At 41.0% G+C, this 24576-nt stretch overlaps 1 protein-coding gene across 1 annotated transcript; it reads left to right on the plus strand.

Annotated features, from left to right (window-relative positions):
• Nucleotides 1-3010: 3010 nt before the first annotated feature.
• mtnr1c (melatonin receptor 1C) lies at nucleotides 3011-20373 on the plus strand (the record flags this gene model as incomplete). The annotated part of the gene is made up of 2 exons (XM_080035246.1): nucleotides 3011-3215; nucleotides 19508-20373. 2 exons carry the CDS (start codon nucleotides 3011-3013, stop codon nucleotides 20371-20373), a joined length of 1071 nt encoding a protein of 356 aa, XP_079891372.1.
• Between the last annotated feature and the right edge of the window lie 4203 nt (nucleotides 20374-24576).

A 24576-nucleotide genomic window follows, 5' to 3' on the forward strand; every position in this document is an offset into this window, starting at 1 on the left:
AACGGCTATATTAAAGAGTATATTGTGTACATTTGAATACTTATGAAACTGTTGCATAACAAATTATGTGGAAGGCATTTTCTGTTTTTTTTTACGAACAGTGAAATACATGGGTGTTCAATGGGTGACATGTCAGGTGAGTATGGAGACCATTCAAGAAATGGGATATTTTTTTAGCTTCCAGGAATTATGTACAGGTCCTTGCAACATGGCGTCGTGCATTATGATGCTGCAACATGAGGTGATGGTAGACCAGTGGATAAATGACACAACAATTAGCCTCACAATCTCGTCACTTCTTTGCATTCAAAATGACATCAATAAAATGCACCTGTGTTGGTTGTCCATAGCATATGCCTGCCCATAACCCACGGCCAACATCAGCAAACAGCTCACAAGCCATACACGCTGCAGGTGGCATAATGCAAACCAATTGTTGCATCAGCTGTCCTATAGTGCTTAACTTTTTCCTATAAATGAATGTCAGTTACATTCAAGCCATCGGCAAATGAGTTGACACAAAGTTGATTACGCCTATCAGCTCCACAATACTCTCTCTTTATTTCTCAGTATGGCAGCGTTTACAAACTTGCGTCGCCCCTCCTAACACTGGTGAAGGAGCTAAGAAAAATCCCAAGAGGCCACTAAGTTTTTTAGTTGTTGATTCTACTGCTAAAATGAACCTGGAAGTACAGCAGAAGGAATCAAATCAATGCGTGATCACCGAAGGCTTATCTCATGTGGATGCGCAGACAGTGTTGTTGTATTTCCTCAGAATTACCGATGAGGTGGGGGGGGGACAGAAGATACGCACTATAGCTTTACCTGTTCCAGACAAACAGTGCCGTTACTAAATGAAACCATCAAACCTGGATGCAGCTGATGGATTCCTCACTCCACAAAAGGTTTGCTAAAAGCTTCTATTTATAGGAGCAAACATGGTTTTTATCCTGCCTGTGTTTGCAGTTCCACCTTGGTTCAAAACACTTGCTTCTAGGCCAGGCCACGTTTCCTTCCGTTCTCCCTCTCTCTCCCCCTCTCTCTGTCTGTCTCTCTTTCTCTCTCTCTCTCACACACACACACACACACACACACACACACACACACACACTACCTCTCAGGTGACCAATTATCTCCCTGTCCTCTCCTGTGCCTCACCTACACTCTTTCAAACATGACACTTACCTCTACTCTTCAGTGAAGGGGTGGTCAGATGCTTTTCTATTGGCTGGCTGCTGCAACCGTAAATAAGTAATTATCACAATTTGGCCTATAATTGCCAGACACTATTGTGTTGCTAGTGAAGCTATCCGGGGCATATTTATTATTATGACAGCCTCCATTATATCTAATGGAGTGTGAAGGGTATTTACCAGGTACTGGTATCAGCAGCGACTCAGCAGCAATGGCTCACACACACACACACACACACACACACACACACACACACACACACACAATAAACTTTATTTCAACAACAATATATCTGTACTTTGTTATGATGTGAAACTACGGAAACCGGAGAAGAGCCGTGTTAGTTTATTTTGAATGTCTATATCTTTTGATATTGAGATGGTTATCTTGTGATCTCAAGAAAACAAAAGATTGTTTCCTCTTATTGCTTATATGATTAAAGGTGCAATCAGCAATTCTGGAGAAGGTATTTTTTTTGTCAAAATCTGTAAATATCTCCTAAAAAATCATACCTGAACGTATTGTGTGTGCATAAGTGCACTGAAAAAAAAGAAAGAAAATTAATTTGCAACGATTTTGATTATTATTAGGAAGTTGTCATGGTCACCAAACAATCAATCAATAAAACATTTGGCAGATTAGTATTTAACAATTTCAAAATCAATTACTGCAGCTTTACAGTAATGACAAGAATAGTACTTCAGAGTGCCGCTTCCAATCTCCCCTGACCAATTGATTTCACCGATCAATACATTATAAAACATTAAAATGTTTTTTTCTATATAGAAATGAAGCAATTGTTTAGTTTCAGTTGTGTTCTGTGCTTCTATGGTTTATTATTTCAGAAGTGTTGAGGTGCACGGTATTTAGAGCTTTGCACAACATCAGTGATGCACCATATGATAAGTATAACCCTTTCTTTACATAGAGTTGTAGTAATAACCAAATGTCTGCGTGTGTTTTCACAGTTTGCAAGAGTCTCTGTTGGACACATGAAGGCGCCATTTCCATACACATGGAAGCAGAGGCCCGACCTTTTGGATCATGATCGGTAAGAAAGCTGATAATTTACGATTAAAATAGAATACTAGCCTACAGTATTCTTGACACGACTCTCCACTCCTTTACGTTCAGTCAGATATTCGGCTTGTTATTTAACCATAACCCTATGAAACAAGCGCATCTTTGGTCAGGACGCAAAATATGTCAGGTGTATCCATAGTTATTCAATCAGCTCACAATCACAATTAATCATATTTTTCAACAAACGCCTCAATCTGTCATTTATGGAGACAAAAGTGAAAACAAAGGTAGGCTATTATTTTTTCATATCCTTGGAAGCCAGCACGGGACTCTGCTGCCTTGTCCTGTGTGTGTATGTGCTTCGCCGTCCTCGCATTTCCATTACGCACTGGAGTGCGCTCACATGCCTCCTGAACAGACAGCATGGAGCGGCGCGAAGGAAAAGGCTTGAGGACCACACGAGAGACGGCGGTCAAACACGGGCTCCTGGAATCTTTATCTGATACTGACATCTTAAAATTGGTGCTGCATGCTGAAACGCTCCTATCTGTCTAGTCAAATGATCATGTCATGATTCGCCTTTTCCTCCCAATACTCCACGGGCGGCGCAGGACCATGGAGCACAGGAGTGTGTATTTGTCCTTTAAAAAGTTCAAGACGTGCTCAAATAAAAGCATTTTGATATTTTTTGGGCTCTAAATTTATTTTTACTTTTTTTTTTTGTAAATACATATTCCTCCGTCTGAACATTGGAGTACTGAGACCATGGCCCGTGCGCCCTAGAGGGGTGGAGATGGATTTAGAGGTGGAGGATGGGAACAGGTCGAGCTGTGTGTCCCGTAATGAGAGCGACCCTGGTGGCGGGCTGGGCGCCTCCTCCTCGCCCGGAGTGTCCTCTGCGCTGGCCAGCGTGCTGATCTTCACCATCGTGGTGGACATCCTGGGCAACGTGCTCGTCATCCTGTCCGTCTACAGGAACAAGAAGCTCCGCAACGCAGGTGAGAGACGGAGACAAAGTAGTGCGCGTTTAGGAAGAGACCCAAGGTTGCATGCTGATGGACAGGCATGATGGAAACATTAGCCTTAAAGAGGGAGTCAGCTATTCTGGAGAATGCTTGTTTTCAAAAATCACTTTTCTGTCAAAATAAGTGAATATATCCCCCCTGTCCGTACTGTGTGTAGGCTACGCTTAAAAAAGAAAAATCCAGTGTTAGAACGCAGCCTAGGATTTGTTAACTGGTATGTTGCTAACAATGGTGTTTGTTTGTTTACATATCGCCTTTGATTACATACCAGTTTACAGAGGCTAGGCTGTGTAGGCCATTACGAACAGATTGTTTTTCAGCCCGCAAACAGTACGGACAGGTAACGAATAATCGTGAGAAGATATTCACTTATTTGGACAAAAAGTGGTTTTGACAACGAGCCTTCTCCAGAATCGCTGACTCCACCTTTAATGGCACATAGCCTATATGTGAAAAACGTTTAAGTTAGGGACGACCAGACATTCAAAATAGCTGGGAAAGTTATTTTATTTTTCTCAAAAAAATTGCTTACATTTTTTTTTTAAACAACTGAAAAGAAATCTATATCTCACTTGGTATTTGGATGCACTGCTCTCTTTATTCATGGCAAATTATTATGTAATATAAAACTGTGAAGCGTGTGACCTCTGTCTTTGGCGATCAGGCTGCTAAAGACAGTCTCCAGTTTGGCTGCCTGCCTGCCTGTATACAAGATCTCCTCATAAATAAAAACACCCTCTGCTCCGCCACTTTATCTGGCTTCATCCTTGGTTTAAACATCCCAGGACCCTTCCCATATATTAAAACACCTGTAGTAAGGCCTGTCCCAAGAGCATCCAAGGTGAGGGACGCGGTTGTATATAGCTTCAATGACCGTTTATACCCTCCTGTGTTACATCTGTAGGCAGCTAGCATGGAAGTGAAGATATTTATCATGGTCACCGTCACTTTGGAGGCCATGTTTCATCTTCCGCTGCAATTATGTCATCATCATTCACTTGTCCGCCTCTGTTTTCGGGGCTTCTGTAGGTGTGTCAGATGGTCACTTACTCAGTTCCTGTCATTTCCAAGGCCTCCATTTGTTTTTGAGGGTTTTGTAATTTGACTTTTGGATAAAGGGAGACATATTGGGAAGAGCATGCAATGGTGCTTTATAGTTTTTTCGATAACACTTTCTATGAAGGTCATTTCTATAATGTTCTATGAGCAAATTCATTAGACATTAAAATGCATTAATAAAGCTTTGTAAAATGCTTTTTTTTATTTTGAGTGGTGGCCATAATGATAAGTTAAGTGACAGCCCTGCATGAGGTTATTAGAAATTGTATGACACTATAACCCAATTATGAGGTATTAAGAGCAGTTTTTTTCTGGCTGTAGGTAAAGTTTGATACAACAACAATTCACAATGAACATCAAAGCCATGTCAACAGACATCCACCAACATGACATTTATATTTTCAGCCTAGAAGGTATATTCCAAGGAGTCAGAATCCTTCTAAGTTGTCATGCATGATTTTCAACATTTGTAATGCATTACATAAATCCTTCTAAATGCATTATATTGTTTTATGAATATGCTCTTAGATCATTATGGAGATGTCCTGCAGTGTTCCTGTTTTTTTCTAAACAAAGATTATATCTCAGTCTTCCCTTGAAGACTGAGATACAGTGTGTTCAATAAAAGTTACAGCTAAATAGTTACATCTAAACGATAGCTTTCATGTATGCAACGATATAGCAGAAGACAACAGTCCTGTGTCCATCATGATAAACCAAAAGCTAATGTAAAGTAGTTATAGAAATACTTCATACGGAACCGACGTTCTATCATTATAAAATCGCTATTATAATATAATGAATGAGGTTTTTCTTCCCTCAGTCTTCCCTTTGCCCAGAATCCTCACACTTGGGAAAATGTAGGGTGAGACAGTGAGTCCATAAAACACTAGTTCTGCCTTTTCTCAGGCGAGGATGAACAGATTTTTAAAATGTTTGCACATTTATACTACATAGGATCTCAGAGTTTCAATACACCTTCATATTTCCACCGGTGAAGTAGGTCTTTAACTACATTATTTTCACAGAACACAGAATGCACTTCAGTTGTAAGTGATCAAACGTAAAAATAATCATTTTAAGGTGCCTTTTTCTAGTGAGATACATTCTAGCTATGATTCAAGGAAGGGCTATGGAGCTTGTCAAAGAAAGAATGACCCATTTTTTTCTATTATGAGTGAAAAGTTGAATTCACTAGAAATAAAGCACGCTCTTGCTTAACTCAGTACAGATGCATTCAGATGTTTTGCTGCTATGGTCTGCTATATATGGTCCGGTATGAATAGTATAGCTTTTGTTGGCTACTGTTAGCAAATTTGAGCAACACTTCAAATATTGTGTCAATTGGTTACATTTATAACTCTTCTGTAATGGCTCTATGCTACAGATAAATCTCTTTTATGTTTATATAAAAAGGAAAAAGCAAGCAGGCAAGCACACATCAAAGTGTTTCATTTGTGGAGGAAGAGAGGAGGGGTGTCGCAATACGTTTTGTTTTTTTTTCACCAGAGGGTCCAAAGAAAATATGGACAATGCTGGACGGTAAAACGCAATACTCCTTAGCCTTAGTTTGCAAACCTAGTATGATCCATCACAAATACAAATACTAGTATTCCTAGAGTTGCACATTTTGTGTGTTCCTGCGGTTTCAGCCCACTTTTCTCTTTGAGAAACTGAAACTATCTTATACTCAGTGCTCTGTTTGTTGTTTGTTTGTCTGTCACAAAAAAAAAGTAGTAGACAAAATAAACAAAGAGGTAGTCACAGGACAGTCTTAAGAATAAACCCTTATTGGAGCCCTAAAGGGTTTGGGAAAGTAGGAGCAGAAGTTGCATAACACAGAATGGATATTTTATTCTCCTATCAAAAGATTAAAAAAAGAGTAACTTCATTATCAAGCAAGCAAGCAAGGAAATTTCATATTTCAGCACATTTCATACACTAAGGCAATTCAAATGGAATAGATAAGAAAGCATATAAAAGAACATACATACATGTTTTAAAAATAGCATCAAAATGCATGAATACCAATGGACATAAAATAAAATTCACAACACTAAAACATAAATGAAAGAAAATTCAATAGATTTCATGACAGTAATACATACATTGCAATAGAAAGCAATACAATTCAGAACAAATCACATTGCAATTTGTAAAGTCTGAATGTTATAGGGCCAGGGGCAGTTAAAAGCAGAGGTGAACTTCAACGTCTTTAGCCTATTTTTAAAAGTTGCCAGAGTTGGGGGCACATCATAAATCTTCTGGAAGTTTGTTCCAGGTGTATGAAGCATAATAAGTAAATGCAGCTTCACCTTGTTTAGTCCTTATTGCAGGAACACATAGCAGACCTGTCTTTGATAATCGATCAGGTCCAGAGGGTTCATATAGTATGGGAGTTAATCTGACATATTTGATCAAACTCCCGGGTTTAGTTTTACAGAAGAGAACTGAGCAGAACATTGATATGTTTTGTCAGAAATGTCTTTCAGAAGATGACAGGGATGAGAGCTCATGTTGTGTCGCTTTGAATTCAAATGTGCTAGAGGTCAACTGAAGGTCTGATTGAGTTTGCTGTTCCATGTCTTTTAGGTATATATATGTTTAAACATATCACAGGGTTTTCCCCAGTGTATTCCATGCATGGCGGCCCACCATGCAAAGCATAGAGCATGTAGCTCCCTATTTAATATCTAGTTTGTTTATAGTTCACATGTTGCCTAGAGGTTGCCTGCATTTTAAGTGCTTGTTTTATGTGACATTTAGTGTGGAAAAATGCTATAAAAAAGATAAATAAAAAATATATTTTAATGTATTTGACATTGAATGAAATCCTTTGTGGAGAGGCGGGAGAAGGACAGGTGTCAGTCAAGCTGATAATGTCAATGTTTCCCATCAGCTTCACGTCCGAAACCAAGGATTGGATGTGATTTCTTTTATTTTTGTTGTTTAGCCTACTGTTAGTTTCAGGATCTTTGGTGTTGAGAATGTATGAAGAGACTCTACCATGTCTCTGTTGGAAAAGGATATAGCATTTACTGGTTATATTATCAACATTTATTATTATTTTTTTTTAAATATATTTTTTGGGCATTTTTATGCTGTATTTGACAGTGCAGAGAGACAGAGGTGAAATGGGGCAGAGAGGGGAGTGACATGCAGAGAACGACCGCGGGTGGGAATCGAACCCGGGTCTGCTGCTGGGCCCGGCCCGGGAGTGGGGCGCCCCCTCATATACAGTCATATGAAAAAGTTTGGGAACCCCTCTCAGTCGGCATTATAATTGACTCTGCGTTCACACAAAAAAGATAAAAGTGGTATGTCTTTAATTTACCAGGAACAGCTAAGTACTGGGATGTTTTCCAAACAAAGATTTTTTGAAAAGCAGTATTTAGTTTTATGAAATTAAATTAAATGTGAAAAACTGGCTGTGCAAAAATATGGGAACCCTTGTGGTCTTGCTGATTTTAATGCATGTAACAGCATGTAAAACTGAGGACTTTAAACACAAAGTTGGTTGGATTATGTTGTTAAGCCTTGAACCTCATATAAAGGTCTGTTTAATCATGATAAAAGGTATTTTAGGTGCCTAAATGCAAGTTCCACTTCTCTTTGACTCTGCAGAAGTGAGACAGAATGCGATCATCAAAACAGCTCCCAAAAGATCTTAAAAACAAAGATTATTCATTGTCATGGTTTAGGGGAAGGCTACAAGAAGCTTTCCCAAAGGTTTCAATTGTCAATTTCTACTGTAAGGAACGTTGTCAGGGAATGGAAGGACACAGGCACAGTTGCAGTTAAACCCAGGCATGGCAGACCAAGAAAAAAACAGGAGCGGCATACGCGGCGGATTGTGAGAATGGTTGCACACAACCCAAAGATCACCTCCAAAGACCTGCAAGAACATCTGGCTGCAGATTGTGTATCTGTACATGGTTCTACAATTCAGTGCAATTTGCAGAAAGAGAAGTGCAACTTGCATTTAGGCACCTAAAATACATTTTCTCATGATTAAACAGACATTTCTATGAGGTTCAAGGCTTAACAACATAATCCAACCAACTTTGTGTTTAAAGTCATCAGTTTTACATGCTGTTACAGGCATTAAAATCAACAAAACCACAAGGGTTCCTATATTTTTGCACAGCCAGTTTTTCACATTTTATTTATTTCATAAAACCAAATACTGCTTTTCAAAAAATCTTTGTTTGGAAAACATCCCAGTACTTAGCTGTTCCTGGTAAATTAAAGACATACCACTTTTATATTTTTTTTTTTGTGAAAGCAGAGTCAATTATAATGCCGGCTGAGAGGGGTTCCCAAACTTTTTCATATGACTGTATAACATGTATTTACATAAAGAGATAGGCCATGCTACTCCCAAAATATAGGATACACAGAAAAGGTAATATCATGATACAGTCACCGTCCAAAACATGAAAAAGGTGATATCAGTTTTAGATCATATCGCCCACCCCGTCCTGTGGGCCTCTGGCAAGATAATTGCCACCATGCCTAACTACTTTTCTGGGGGAGACACTGTATATATATACATACTGTATTAATATATACAGTCCCCTCCATAAGTATCGGAACAGTGAGGCCAATTCCTTTATTTTTGCTGTAGACTGGAAACATTTGGGTTTGACACCAAAAGATGAATATGAGACAATATGTCAACATTTCAGCTTTCATTTCCAGGTATTCACATCTGGATCTGATACACAACTGAGAAGATATAATTTTTTGAAAAGGAACACCACATTTTTAGGCAAGCAAAAGTATTGGAACAGATAGACTTTAAATAAATTCAAGTAAATAAATGATAATATTTTGTTGCAAATACTTTGCTTGCAATAACTGCATCAAGCCTGTGATCCATTGACATCACAAAACGTTTGCATTCTTCTTTTGTGATGCTTTTCCAGGCTTTCACCGCAGCCTCATTCAGTTGCTGTTTGTTTTGGGGGCTTACTCCCTTCGGTTTCCTCTTTAGCAGGTAAAATGCATGCTCTATAGCGTTTAAGTCTGGAGATTGACTTGGCCAGTCTAAAACCTTCCATTTCTTGCCCCTGATGAACTCCTTTGTTGTTTTTGCAGTTTTTTTGGATCATTATCTTGCTGCATGATGGAGCATCTTCCAATCAGTTTGGTTGCATCTTTCTTTAAATTGGCAGACCGAATGTTTCTGTAGACTTCTAAGTTCATTTTGCTGTTGCCATCATGTGTTACTGTGTTGTTGTCAAGATGAACCTTTACCAAAGTGATGGAAAGGCTGAAGTTTGTAGAAAGAAAGGATCTACTCATGATCCCAAACATACAAGCTCATCTGTGAAACACGGTGGAGGCAATGTCATGGCTTGGGCTTGCATGGCATCTTCTCGGATGGGCTCATTATTCTTCATTGATGATGTAACACATGATGGCAACAGCAAAATGAACTCAGAAGTTTACAGATACATTTTGTCTGACAATTTAAGGAAAGATGCAACCAAACTGATTGGAAGATCCTTCATCATGCAGCAAGATAATGACCCAAAACACAACAAAGGAGTTAATCAGGGGCAAGAAGTGAAAGGTTTTAGACAGGCCAAGTCAATCTCCAGATTTAAACGCTATAGAGCATGCATTTTACTTGCTAAAGAGGAGACTTAAGAGAGTAACCCCCTAACACAAACAGCAACTGAAAGAGGCTGCGGTGAAAGCCTGTTCCAATACTTTTGCTCACCTAAAAATGTGGTGTTCCTTTACAAATAATTATATCTTCTCAGTTGTGTATCGGATCCAGATGTGAATACCTGGAAATGAAAGCTGAAATGTTGACATATTGTCTCATATTCATCTTTTGGTGTCAAACCCAAATGTTTCCAGTCTACAGCAAAAATAAAGGAATTGGCCTCACCGTTCCGATACTTATGGAGGGGACTGTATATAGTATATACAGCTCCAGAAAAAATTAAGAGACCAGTATGGATTTTCCTTCAATCTTCATCTCTACATAACTTATTGAAAATGCTCTTAATGACAAAACATTTATTGGAATGTTGTTATCAGTAGTTTATATTATAAAACCAAAATGTTCATTCTACTCAAACATATACATAATCAAACGAGAGACACTGAACATTTGGAGTGGTCTCTTGTTTTTTTTCCAGAGCTGTATAATACTCAAAACATATGAATGATAAGTTGTCTCAACAAAACAGATAATTAGATGGCTCAAATGTAGGAAGTTTGACTGAACTCAGTGATCTCGGCATGACGCCTGTGAGAAGATGCCAATCAGGCGATGGAATTAGGTCAGCCAGCGTTTGCAATAATGGGGATTATAGTCACAATTTCAAACACATTACATAACCCATCCCACTGTGTTCCCAAAAGCCTTTTAGCAAGACGTTTAGGAGCCAGAAGAGTAATTAGATCACGAAAATATAAAAATGCCACGGTCGACCGGTCTCAAACAAGAGGGCAGGGCGAACGGCTGTTTAAAAGGTCTTCTCTGCGCTGGTGGACTATATGGACACTAGGCACTAATTGCTGACCTTATGTCACTGTTCTACACCTCTAATTAGACTGTGACAGTGACAGCTCCAGTAGGTTAGCATGTGTGAGAAGAAACTTAAAACTCCAGTGGTAGATCAACAACATATATACATTTTTTCAAGCGTGTCCTTATGCGTGTCCTGTGTAATTGTTACTGCCGTCAGCCAATCTTCACTCTCCACTCTGCCGTTGTTAACTGTGCTATTTATGGGCTCACTTTGAATAAATGTTTAATTCAGCTTGAGTTTTCCAAAGGGCGGCAGACATCTGTAGAAGGTCCCCCCGTAAAAAATATGTTTGTGTGATGGGTGGCTGTTTAGTGAAGGGTTTGATAGGTGCAGTATAACACAGTACCATGCCCCCGGGAACCACCAACCCACTGGTATCATTTATAAATTCAAGTGCTTACATTCAAACATACACGTTTTATTTATTTATTTTATGCAATCTGGTGTGTCAGGCAGACTGCTTACAGAAACTTCATTTCTCCATTAAGTACTGTACAGTCTGCTGGTTTGCTTCCTCACACACTATCCCCCCCCCTCCCCCCTGTTTGAATGTCAGGGGCCAACCTGTTCCAAAGTATCAGGGGCGGCAACTGCAAAGTCTCGATCACCCCACAGCCTGTATCTCGACCTTGGGGACTTCTAAAATAAGTAGCTTGATTTACGGCAGTGAACTGTTTTGCATTACAATGATCCAGCCTTGAAAGGTTTGAATTGCCTGGCTTCTCTAGATCACACCTCTTTAGCAAGGGGCTTTAACTTTAGCCAGAGGACCAAGCTTGGAAAAAGCTCAACGCTCTATGGGATGGCCTCCCATTCTTCAACCAGCATTTGTCACAAGTCAGCCAATGTGGTTGTGTTGGTCACTCTAGCCCCAACTGCATGCTGATTGTGGCCAGGCCATTCCATCCTCCCCACTAGAAGTACTCTCTCTCTCTCTCTCTTTCTCTCTCTCTCTCTCTCTCTCTCTGTCTCTCTCTCTCTCTCCCTCTCTCTCTCTCTCTCTCTCTCTCTCTCTCTCTCTCTCTCTCTCTCTCTCTCTCTGATAAACCCTGCTCTGTGGGGGGCCAGCGTTGTCATCTTGGAGGATAGAGTTCAATTCCCCAGACTGTGGAGATATGGGATTGCCATAGCCTGCCTGCCGTCCTGACCTCAACCACATTGAACACCTTGTGGGAGCGGCTTGAGTCCGTGTCATAGTGACCAACAAAACCACATTGGCTGACTTCTGACAAATGCAGGTTGTTGAAGAACGTGATGCCATCCCACAGCAGAGTGCGACCAAGATGGTGACCAGCATGAGGAGGGAAGTGCCAGGCGGTTGAGGCTGTGTTTGGTTCTTCCACATGCTACTGAGGCTCCCTGTGCAAATTGCCAATGTCTTGTTTCTTCAAGATTTCAATCATCCAATCCATTAAACAACACCAAACAAGAGTCCGGTGCAGAATAAGCTGTTTAATTTTTTTCATGGCCACAACCCACATACTCAACTTTGCTGCCCATCCCACAAATGCATTTTCCTTACCAATGTGGCACCATTTACCATGCACTGTGCCTATTTTGCAGGTGAAGTGAACTGTTCAGCTCCAGTGACTGTTGGTAGTACAGACTGTAGTTAGAGTTTTGCACCTGTAGCTCCAGTTGTGCCCACTGTGGTTTAGTGATAAAAAAAAACTGTAAAAGAAAAAATAAGCAGGCTTTCCAATGGTATATGATGAAGCATTGTTCCAACAAAGATACCATGGTACCATACATTCCATTAAAGCAGGTTTGTAGGTTTTCTCAAATGTGCAAATGCAATAGGTTCTATCCAGTGAATCTCCAACGGGCACTAATACTGTAGGACTACCAAAGGAGTGTTAAAGTTTCCCACTGGGGTTGACCATACTAAAAATACACTGACAAAATGCACTCATGAGAGAGAGAGAGAGAGAGAGAGAGAGAGAGAGAGAGAGAGAGAGAGAAGGAAAGGGGAAGATAACGATGAAGAGGAGCAGATGGAGGAAATAACGAGGGAATGAGCTTTGCTGTGTGTGTGTGTCTGTGTGTGGCTGCGTGTATCTGGACCTGGAGTGTGTTAAAAGGTTGCTGATAAACTTGAATCTAGTTAAATGGTGCACTGCATCCTCTCAGTCACTCAACAGTCATGAATAAAACCTTAAAAAAAACAAAGCTGTAGTGTCCATAGGGGTTAATTGAGTCAGTTGGCCTAGTGAGTCAAACCAGAAGCCTATTTTAATTGACAGCCATTGGATGCACGGGGGCTATATCACTTTGCACACCGCATTAAACGCGTCTTGTTTTCCCGACTGCGAAATAGCATATGACATTTAGCTTTTTCCAATGCGTGGAGGGTCGAATGTGATCAGGTTAGGTTTTATCTGATTAAGCCACACCAGGATAGGATAAATGCGCTGCTATGTTAACGTTAAATCCAATCTTTCTGTGGCTGTGTTGTTCAAATATTCAATCATATCTTCCATGTTTCCGGGAATGCGCCTAACCAGCGAAACGCTTGCTGGACCAGACACTGCTTGTGTCCCGATGTTTGGAATTGTATCTCTCTCAGGGTCAGTGAGTGTAACTCTCTCAGACACAGGAGGGGGGAATCTGGTTGGTCGAAGGCTTTTGATGATGATGATGATGATGTTTTTTGGCCAGGTCTCAAAGCGGGCTGCATCACCAAAAGGCAGCTTGTGTCAGTTTTAATGTTTAATTTCCAAAGCAGAAATTTATCTGGCCCCCCCATGACCGGGGAGTTCACAAATTAGTCACTACTAATTCATCAGCGCTTATGCCCTTGCCTTAAAGGTTATTCTTGCTTATTTATGATGGTATAAAGAGTAAGTAGAATGTAATCTCATTTGGGGATATGCACTTGTACTAATAAAATCGTAAAAATAAAGTCAACATTGACTTTAATTAGATTCAGTTTTTGTCAACAGTTCCACAACATTGCATTAGTTTAGTTAAAAGCAAACATAGGCTTAACATCATTTCCAATTTAACCAAATAATAACAAGCCCATCACTAAAATGATAATTTAACTCGAACCTGAAATAGTCCCATAATGCTTTGCACTCACTGCTGCATCTAGTTCACTTAACTCTAATGTTTTGTGTTTAAACAACACAAAGATATTTCGTATATCCAACAAGAGACACCAGTGCACATACTTTATTAAAAAAATATATTTAAACTTAACAAATGGAATTCTTCTAAGTTAAATGAAAATAAGAAAATGTATATAAAGGGCACAACCCACTTTTCACTGCTTAATGTGTTATTCTGTTTCTTTCTTTGGCTATTTTGTTTGTGTATTTATTTTTATCTTCTTTTATTATTGCCTCCTCTGCTATGTAAAGCACTTTGCGACTGTGTCTCGATGAGTGCTATATAAATAAATGTTACCTACTTACTTCCATTCAGCCTGGATTCAAGCAATGCCAACCATCCTACACATTTTAATGATTCTCGAATTTCCCCCGAGTGCAGAAATGTATCCTGGGGAATCAAAGGGAGGCATAACAGGTATCCAGTGTGAGCAGTGAGAGTGAGAGTGACAGAAGTACACACGCCCGTGAGACTCACACGAGCACACAGCCGTGCAAGTTGGCCGATTGAAAAATCAACTCAGCCAGCGGCAGGCTTGTGTTGTGTCTTCCAGTTTTGTTTTACCTCTTGAATCTTTATTATGTTCCTTTCTGGCTCCATGAAAAACTCCCCTTTTTATTTACCCAACTTGTTTTTTCCATTCTGAGCTATCCAGTTGGAAAGAAGCAATCTGCCATAAATATCCCTCACATTGTTCACACACAGCCTATTTTAATAACATTGCAGGTTTATATAGTATGGAAGGTGGAGGGGTAAGGGAAGGAGGCATGTCTCATAATATTTCAGACTATATGCCTGGTGTCTGCTGGATGATTCCCGTGACAAATATCTTGTTCCACTCACGCATAGCTGAACAGCTGTCTGCTGCACTCTTTTGATTTATGATTCATTCGTCAACAACAACAACGAAAGCAGTCTATGTACGCTGTATGTGACAGGGAGAGAGAGAGAGAGAGAGAGATACAGAGAGATACAGAGAGATACAGAGAGAGAGAGAATGAGACTGAGAGATATGCACTGAGGGGATTCACAGAGATATTGGTCAACTCTCAGGAGACACGTTTAAGGTCCACAATGCGACTTGTACGAAACAATTTACATTATATTGCATATGGGTGAAAGGGTAGCAACGTATGTGGAAAAATGAAGACTTTCCCAGACTTTCTCTGTTGCCTTAAACATGTAGTACACTTATTTAGATGAGAATGAATTGTGTACGATTTTCTAGCCAAAATCTAAAGAATGTGACCTTTCTGCGTGTTCCCAAGTGTCCTCCGCATATAAACAGGAGAAGAAGAAGCTCCACCGGCTCGACTAACGTGACTGTTATGAATAATAACTTTAGTCAAATTAAAATAAACTCACTTGTGCAATAAAGCGTTTGCGCTGACGTAGTAAGAGCACGCATCACTGCAGCTCACTTTACCACCAATCACCGCTAATGAGAAGGTTTTTCTGAAACTTCCATAGTGCCCCTTTAAGGCGAGACAACAGGCAAAAACCAGCGTGTTTCTGATACACTGCTTGATTAATGTTTGTCTATTTTGCTTCCATAACATGTATCCTGTCATACAAGAATAAATACAAGGACCAGAATCATTGTTTTAATTTCAGTAATTAACATGAAGATATTTATAAGTTGAAAATGTTACCCTATCCACCTGCAGTGTCTCACCTCAAGGCCAGAACACAGCCTTTTCTTAAAGGCTCAGCTAGGGACAGGTGTCGCTAATTAGCCTATAGGCTATACATACTGTGGTGTGTGGCATTGATGTATGCTTCACACTTGTCCCTATGTGAATAAACATTAAAATAATTTTTTTTAAATAAAAATGGACTTGATGCACCATCTTGCATGGTTGACAGTTACAGCGATATTGTAGTGTACGATCAGATCATATCAGAGCCAATGATGTCAGAGATGTTAAAAGCTTCAAGTCAGCTGTCCCTGATGGCCTTTAACCAATCAACCAAGCATAGGGGCTAAGCTCTGTTGACCTCACACACTCGTTGATGATAATAATAGCTCCCAAAGATGTCAGCAGGCATGACTCTATTCTGGTATCTGCTGTGGATAGAGAGAGAGAGAGAGACAGAGAAAGAGAGAGAGAGAGGATATCTCTGTTGGTCAGCTGTTTTACACTCAAATGAAAATCATTTTGAGTTTGGGTGTGACGAGAATCAAGTCAGGTTAATTAAATAGCAACAGAAGGAAATGGTTTAGTACAGTGCATTTAATAATGGATGCCAACAAAACAAAGTCGGGCCGTCTGGCCGCGCCAAAGTACTCCTCTCAGCGGGGTTATAGCACTTACCTCACCCTCTTCGTGATAAGGGTGTGTGTGTGTGTGTGTGTCTGTTTGTGTGGACGTGTGTGTATGTGTGTGTAGTGGGGGCTCAGCAAGAGAGAGCTTCAGTATGAGTCTGAAAACCTGGCCGGTCCAGCCAGCCAGTGCACATGATAACAGTGAGCCACATGATGTCAGCGCAGATTCAAAACCTCTGCACAATGACACATGCACACAGCGAGTATATCCTCCCAGCGTCACAAATACAATCTGACAGATTTGTCCACTGAGCTGACTGGAGGATGAAGGAACAAATAGTTTTATTTTTTATCTCAGCGGGCTTTGAGAGAGAGAGGGCTCGCACTGTTTTGTAAACTTGGAAACACAGACTCTAGTGTCTGAGTACCTGTGCGAGGTCTGTGGGGATTTAATAAAACAAACGTCTAAATGTCCTCCAAAATGATAAAGTTAGGATAACAATGTAGTTACAGGTTTCTGCGACCCCATTCGGTCAAAGTCTACGGGAGTAAATAAAAATAAAGCTGGTTGCTACACAACACACTGTATGTGTGTGTGTTGTCCAATGCAGGGATTATAGCTTTTGAAGGGCCAAGGATTGATGGCCAGCATGTGTTTTAAAATTCACTTGCATCATATCTGTCAATCAACTCTGTTGTTTCAGCTGTTGTCTTGAGTGAGCAAAGGCACTTCATGTTACAGCAAACCCCGGAGTCACCCCCCCCCAACCCACCCAGTGGCCCACACAAAATGTTCTTTAAATGAGGCGCACTATACATAATCCTTGTACAGCCTATTTATCAAAATCAGATTTATATTGGCTGAAAGTTGGTAATGACAAGCAGTAGAATGTCGTCATATTTTCTAGCCCGGCTTTACTTTAGCTTCTTTCAAGTCGATGCTACGCTCGCTGCATACTAATTATACGATCAAGTGTTTTATCTCTGCAAACCGTAACCTGTATTTATGGGTGGCAAACGCTGGGTTTACTAGGGTCATATCTCCACTTCATTACTCACCAGTTCAGTTGCATTGTGGCTTCCCAATTTATGTTCCTGCAGCATTTATCTCCTTATCCGACACATCATTACAATTTGATTTATCGTTTTATTCTCCCCCCCCCCCACCCAGAACAGCTGCCCTATAACAATGTCAGACATCATTTTATCCTATGATTCATGTCTTGGTTGGAGATACAGTGTCACAGTCCTGTCAGGCTTTGGACCTCAGGAGAACAGGATATTTGTCGGATGTAATCTGATGCCAAAATCAGCCATGTCTTTTTTTTTTTTGCTTTTTATCTGCTTAAGTTCAGTGATTGACTGTCTTTTACCGGCGGCAAAGAAGCTCTAAAACATTCTAGATTGAGCATTTTATTGGAGGCGGCCCTGCCAAATCAAACAAGTGTCTGTTGTTTATTTGGCTAAAAATACGTTTTGTGTGTATGTAGGGAAACAACTTCATTTAGTCCAGACTAAGAGTACTCACAGCCATGCTAGAAGCTGAGCTGAAGTTAGTCACAGTAGTGCCGGTGGACATGTGTGACAAGTTGACAATCAGCTTAGTTTAGTGTATTAGCATTAATGAAGGACACCACCTCCATGGGAAGCAATGTGGGGTTTAATTTGGGAGGGGAGTCCCTTGAATGCATGGTAACAGCCCCCAGCTATTGTTTTGGTTGAATTAGGATACACACACACTAACAAATAAACACACGCGCACACACACGCGCGCACACACACACACACACACACACACACACACACACACACACACACACACACACACACACACACACACACACATAGATACACACTAATGTTCCTCTGATGTGTTCTTAGGGAAAAATCAGAGCATGTAAAGAAAGTCTCATTATGGCGCCCCTGCAGATGAAAACAAGTATGGGGCTCATGTGCCAATAGCAGGTGCTAAAATATTGCTGGTATGACCTAAGAGCAAGTGGATGAGGTCCATTTTTTCCATTGCCTAAAATCAGGTTAAATACTCTGGTTTGAATACATATTTTATTAAGGGAACTTAGGCACTCTGAACATAAAAAAGGCAGGGGTGGTTGCCCTCTCTGCACCCCCCTGGCACAGCTGAGTCTGATTGGAAAGCCATCAGTTTTCTGCTGGAATTTGGACGTACACAAGTATTGTACTAATTACAATTCCTGAGCCCATGGAAAGTCAAAGGAACAACAGAATAGTTAAAATTCATCCTGAGGGGGGGCATGCATGTGTTTACTATAAACCACGGTCATCCATCAAAGAAATATGTCCGGGAAAAAACATAAATGTGAACCTCCTGTTGGCGTTTAAATCAGGGGATCAACAAAGTCATTAGCATTCATCCGCTGGCCACCGTGGATAACTGAACCAGATTTCATACCCATCCATACAATAGTTGTTGGCTGGTTTTCAGTTCTGACCAAAATAGGGATCTGACTGGTATTGTCCTTCAGTAGCATGGTGGTGACAAATGTTGTTTAAAAACTGTTACAGTCTAAAAAAAAAGGATGGCAACACTGAGAGAGCTTTGACAGAGAAAGCACTCTCCTGGATCCACGTTGGTCTAGTGGAAAGTACACGGTAAAAGCCTAATTAAAGTGAGCCACAGAGAGAGCAATAAAGCTGCCCTTTTACAACGGTGAGTTACAGTTATACCTCCAGTGACCCAGTTTATTATAAGGTAGTTAAAGGTGGAGTCAGCGATTCTGGAGAGCACTTGACAAAAAAATCTGTGGATACAGTATCACCTCACGATCCTCTGTCCATAATGTATGTGCGCTGAGAAAAAGAAATCCAGTGTCAATTCACAGCCTAGGCTCTGTAAATGGGTATGTTGCTAGGGGCCCCCTTACGTAGACTCTTTGTTTGCATACCAGTTTACAGAGCCTAGGCTGTGTATTAACACCAGATTTATTTGAAGCGCGCGCACACACACAGTGTGAGGACAGGTAGCAGATCGTGAGGAGATATTCACTGATTTAGAAAAAAAAGGGATTTTGACAAGAAGCATTCCCTACAATCGCTGACTCCACCTTTAATGTCGCTTATATGACCTTGGGGTAAATGGAGAAGACCCATTAGTGGACATTTATGGGGTTCTAGTGCTCTTTTATGATGTTGAGATACAGTTGTACCTTCAGTGACCCAATTTACTTTAAGGACCTCAACCTAAAAGGAATGTAAAAAAAAAAAAACTGTTCATCTAAACCTCCTCTATGTGTCTCCAGGCAACATCTTCGTGGTGAGCCTGTCGGTGGCTGACCTGGTGGTGGCGCTGTACCCCTACCCTCTGGTCCTCACTGCCATCTTCCATGATGACTGGATCATGGGCGACCTGCACTGCCAGGCCAGCGGCTTCGTCATGGGCCTGAGCGTCATCGGCTCCATCTTCAACATCACGGCCATCGCCATCAACCGCTACTGCTACATCTGCCACAGCCTGCACTACGACCGTCTGTACAGCCTGAGGAACACCTGCTGCTACCTGGGCCTGACCTGGCTGCTCACCGCCCTGGCCACCGTGCCCAACTTCTTCGTGGGCTCGCTGCAGTACGACCCGCGCATCTACTCCTGCACCTTCGCCCAGACCGTCAGCTCCTACTACACCATCTCCGTGGTGGTCATCCACTTCCTCATCCCGCTGCTGGTGGTGTCCTACTGCTACCTGAGGATATGGGTGCTGGTCATTCAGGTCAAACATAGGGTTAAACCGGAGAATAGGACCAAACTGAAACCCAGCGACGTGAGGAACTTCCTGACTATGTTTATGGTGTTTGTGCTCTTTGCGGTGTGCTGGGCTCCACTTAACCTCATAGGCCTGGCGGTGGCCATAAACCCCGCAGGAGTGGCGCCCAACTTACCCGAGTGGCTCTTTGTCACGAGCTACTTCATGGCGTACTTTAACAGCTGCCTCAACGCCGTCATTTACGGACTGCTGAACCAAAACTTCCGCAAAGAATACAAGACGATTCTCCTGGCTCTTTGCATGCCACGTTATCTCCTCACAGAGACCTCCAGGTGTGCCACGGAGGGACTGAAGACTAAGCCTTCGCCGGCTGTGACAAACAATAATTTAGCAGAGATAAATGTCTAAAAACAATCTTTGACTGGGGGAACTTCTATCAAATTTTTCATTTTGCATGCATGACTTGATGCACCCAGCAGTGCCTTTCCTTTCACGATATGTGTATTATTTTTTCCAGTTCTCAAGATTTAACTATGTTTGGTGAGAAACACTGCTGCCTGTTCCTGTCCGCCATGTTGGAGACGATCCTTCATTCTGCGAGGAAAGCGCTCTGTGACACGTCTTTGGTGGCAAACTCATCGCACTGCGTTCAGTCACAGACAAATGGGTCAACAAACTCAAAGTATTATCCAGTTAAAGGTGGAGTCAGCGATTCTGGAGAATGCTTGTTGTCAAAATCTGTTGATATTTCCCTACTATCCACCTGTCTGTACTGTGTGTGTTGCCTAGGTAATGTATGTGCCATAGCCTAAGCTGTCATGACATATAAAAAAAGGTATGTAAAAAATGGGGGCCCAACGTAGCTAGCAACGTGCCCCTTATACGTGTTTTTGACAACATGGACTCTCCAGAAGCACTGACGCCACCTTTAACTCAGTTTTCGCAAAAAAAAGGGTAACACTTTACAATAAGGGTACACTAATGAACTGGTAGTGACTGCTTAGGTCATGCTTAATTAGCATGACCTAAGCAGTCACTCACCATTATTCTTTAGTTAGCTTTAATTAATGCTTAATTAAGCATAGTGGAGGCTTTACCAATAATTAACTTACCGTTAATAACTAAGCATTGACAGTTAATTGAAATGAACTAACATTTCATTAATGTACCCTTAAAGTTCAGTGTCACCCCAAGAACCATTTGGACCATGGAGGGTAGTCAGCAATGTGAAATACCTTCTTAAAATGTTATTTATTGAGCCAGTATGTTTGGTATAGCCCATCAACTAAATGGGAGACTTCACTTCTCCAGCCACGTCCCAGCATGTGTACATCATGTGCACCAGTATGACTCTCTTCTCATAATGAGTAGGGCTAATGTGTAAGTAAATGTGTATTCCCCACTGTGTCTGTGTACAATGCCACATTAATGATGAATTCATTTGTATAAGATCTTTGAATTTAATTGAATTTTAACCGAAACCCTTTTTATTTAACGCCCGGCTCAATTAACAAAGGATTTAATGCTATTATTTGGATATTAGCGGCGGGAGGATATTACAATTGGGATAGGTGCCAATCTGCAAACACATATTTTTAGCTTCTGTGAAAGCTATGGCAATGCTTATTTCATCCTTGGTGAGTACGAATATTTCAGGCTCCTTTCTTACTGGAAGTGCAGTCTGTATTACATTTACCATGATGCTGCTTCACCCTTAGGCTTGTCTTATGAGAAACGAGGGCCTCACACAAAGCACACTGCAGAGGTTGTGGTAGCTTTTTCTCTCCAGTGTTGATTAAAAAAACATGCCCATCAGAACGGCCTTTATCTTTTAATCGAGAGAGGAATGCCTTATTATTTTGTAGAACTGAATTCTCTCTTACTATTTTTTTTTTTTGGGGTAAATAAACAGATTTGACTGTCAAATTATCAGTCTAAAAATGTTCAAAGCTGTATTCCATTTCAGGCCACGTGAAAAAGGATTCAGAAAATTGCCAGAAAAGAGGGAAGAGAACAGACCGACGGTAAACAAAGCTAGCTTTTCTTGTTTATGAAATGCCCCGGGGAGATGATAAGCATCAGGAGCCAGAGATGTAATTTCGTGAAAGTGCAAGTGTGCCTGAGCCCATGTCACCCTGGCCCAGATGAGTTCTGACAGCCTCCCAGCACAAAACTCTCATCCAGGCGAGCGCACACAGACTGCGGAGTGGCTGGCCTCACAGGGAGGCTCCAAGACGTTCAATGTGACACATTCTTGATACCCATACACTGTTGCTGGAATATTAAAAACATTACACATTCCTGTTGTCTAATTCAAAGGCTTTTATAAATATTCTCAGCCTATTCTACATTCACTCCCAGATCCATCTTTGGGTTTGTGTATTCTGCTTGTGCTTTTGGCTGCAGCTATAGAGCTTGGCTAGGCTTGCATGATGTCAGACTACATTAAAGACGCTCGGTAAACGACTATAGATAGCAGGAGTAGGAATCTGAATCCATTATATAGCTCTGGTTTCAGTACAGGGGGGGATGCTCATCGACTGTCTTTAAGTGCAAGGTGCCATCAAGCAAAAATGATTAAATTCCGCTCGCAATCGTTCGGGACAGCAGTGTGTCTGTGATGTGAAAGGAGAGAAGCAGGCGGCCCACACACCAGTGTAAGGTCAGCTCCAGATGAGTTGCTAAAGGGGCTGGAGGGGACAGGACAGTGTCAGCTCCACCACACCAAAGAGTCACAGATTAATGGCAGGGTCAGCATCCTTCCCTCACTTCTCACCTTCCACTTTCCATTCTCTCCGTTTCCCAAAGGTTTATTTATACTTCCCCGTCATCTAAAGGTATTTCTATTTTGGGAAACAGGCTTTTTATTTGCTTTCTTGCCCGTGATTAAGAGGAGATTGATCAATACGATTCCCATATCTGTCCATGAAGCCCAAGCCAGGAGATGGTTATCGTCGCTTAGCTGAGCTGAGCATATAAAGACTGGAACCAGGGAAACGCAGCTAACCTGGCTGTGTTTGACAGATCCAAAGGTTTACAGAAAATGGCCCAAAAGTCATGCATCAAAGGTGGAGTCTGCAATTCTGGAGAATGCTTGGTTGTCAAAATAACTTTCTGTCAAAATCAGTGAATATCTCCTCACGATCCGCTATCACAGCCTAGGCTCTGTAGACCGGTTTGTTGCTATAGCTTTGGTGCACACTAGATTTCTTGCACATTACCGACAGGTCGCGTAACGCAAGGAGATATCTACTGATTTTGACAAAAAGTGATTTTGACAACAAGCATTCTCCAGAATTGCTGACTCCACCTTTAATTCACTAGTTATAGCTTAAATAAACCATTTCAGTTATAGCTTGAATGTTTAAAACCAAGTTGTGGTAAAAAAAAAAACAAGAAGAGCTCCCAGACATAGTCCAGCACATAACCCTCATGAAACCGCAATGGGCATGGGCAGAAAAAACCTGTCACAATTCATAATCCTCAGTGGATGCATAAAAAATGCAATCCATGGTCCGGGGTAAGGGATGAAAAAAGCTGAAATGACTAGACTCTCCGCCCACACCGTCTGTCATTGTGCCTGTGATTTAATATGAAGGGCAGTAATACTTGTGGAGACATTTTTCTAACCTAAGTTCAAGGACAGAATGATCTGTCCACGCCACCCATCACATAGATACGCTATACGACCCCTCATAACTCATGACATTGTTCGGCCAATATCGCATGTATGTGGCTCTGTCCCTCCGTGATTTACACTCTGCCTCTTAAATGTTTTACTAGTCTCCTTGGTTTCTCTGCCACCTCAGCTCTGTTTGCTTTGACTTTGACACGACTTTGTGCCTCAGGTTAGATTTCTGCTGCCAAGACATACCACACCATACATCCCTATGCAATGATATACAATACAGGGATATGTAATGTCAGAATTGAATGTCATACATCGGATTATTGTATTGTCGTATATCCAACACGAGGTATCCTTGTCTTGTGTTTTTGGAGATGTTTCTTAGAGACCTACAATGCTCTTTGCAGCCTCCACTTGATGGCACGGAGAATGTATTGCCCACATTGGTAGCATACACAGTAAATTTTGAAGTGTTAAAATAACACTAAAAGAGTTAAATTTAACACTATTTCCGAGTGTATTTGGTCCCACTCAGAATTGGAGTTAAATTAACTCTTTTCAAAGTGTTAAAATTTTAGAGTTAAATTAACTCAAAATAGAGTTAAAAATACACTGTATAGTGTTATTTAAAGCTTTATAGAGTACTTTCTACACCCCGTTTTTAACTACCGAAATTGACACCAACACTAGGAGGCATTCTACTCCACCTGTTGTTATATTAACTCAGATAGAGTTAATGGAGTTTGACACTGCATATTTAACACTGGGGAATTTACTGTGTACATGTACATATATATGTATGCCTTGCCTTATACAAGGCATATATATCTAAGTTTGGCCAAGGACATGATACTATACCTCCATGTTTTCGACTGCTTTTTATAATTTCCTTCTCAGTGGCAGTGTTGTTGGGGTGTAGTGAAAGTCATATTATTAAACAAGTAGTTGTACTACGTTCTGCAGTGGCTTACTGGTAGTCCAAC

This window comes from Ammodytes marinus, assembly GCF_949987685.1.
Source record: "Ammodytes marinus genome assembly, chromosome: 10".
In the NCBI taxonomy this organism is placed as follows: Eukaryota; Metazoa; Chordata; class Actinopteri; order Uranoscopiformes; family Ammodytidae; genus Ammodytes; species Ammodytes marinus.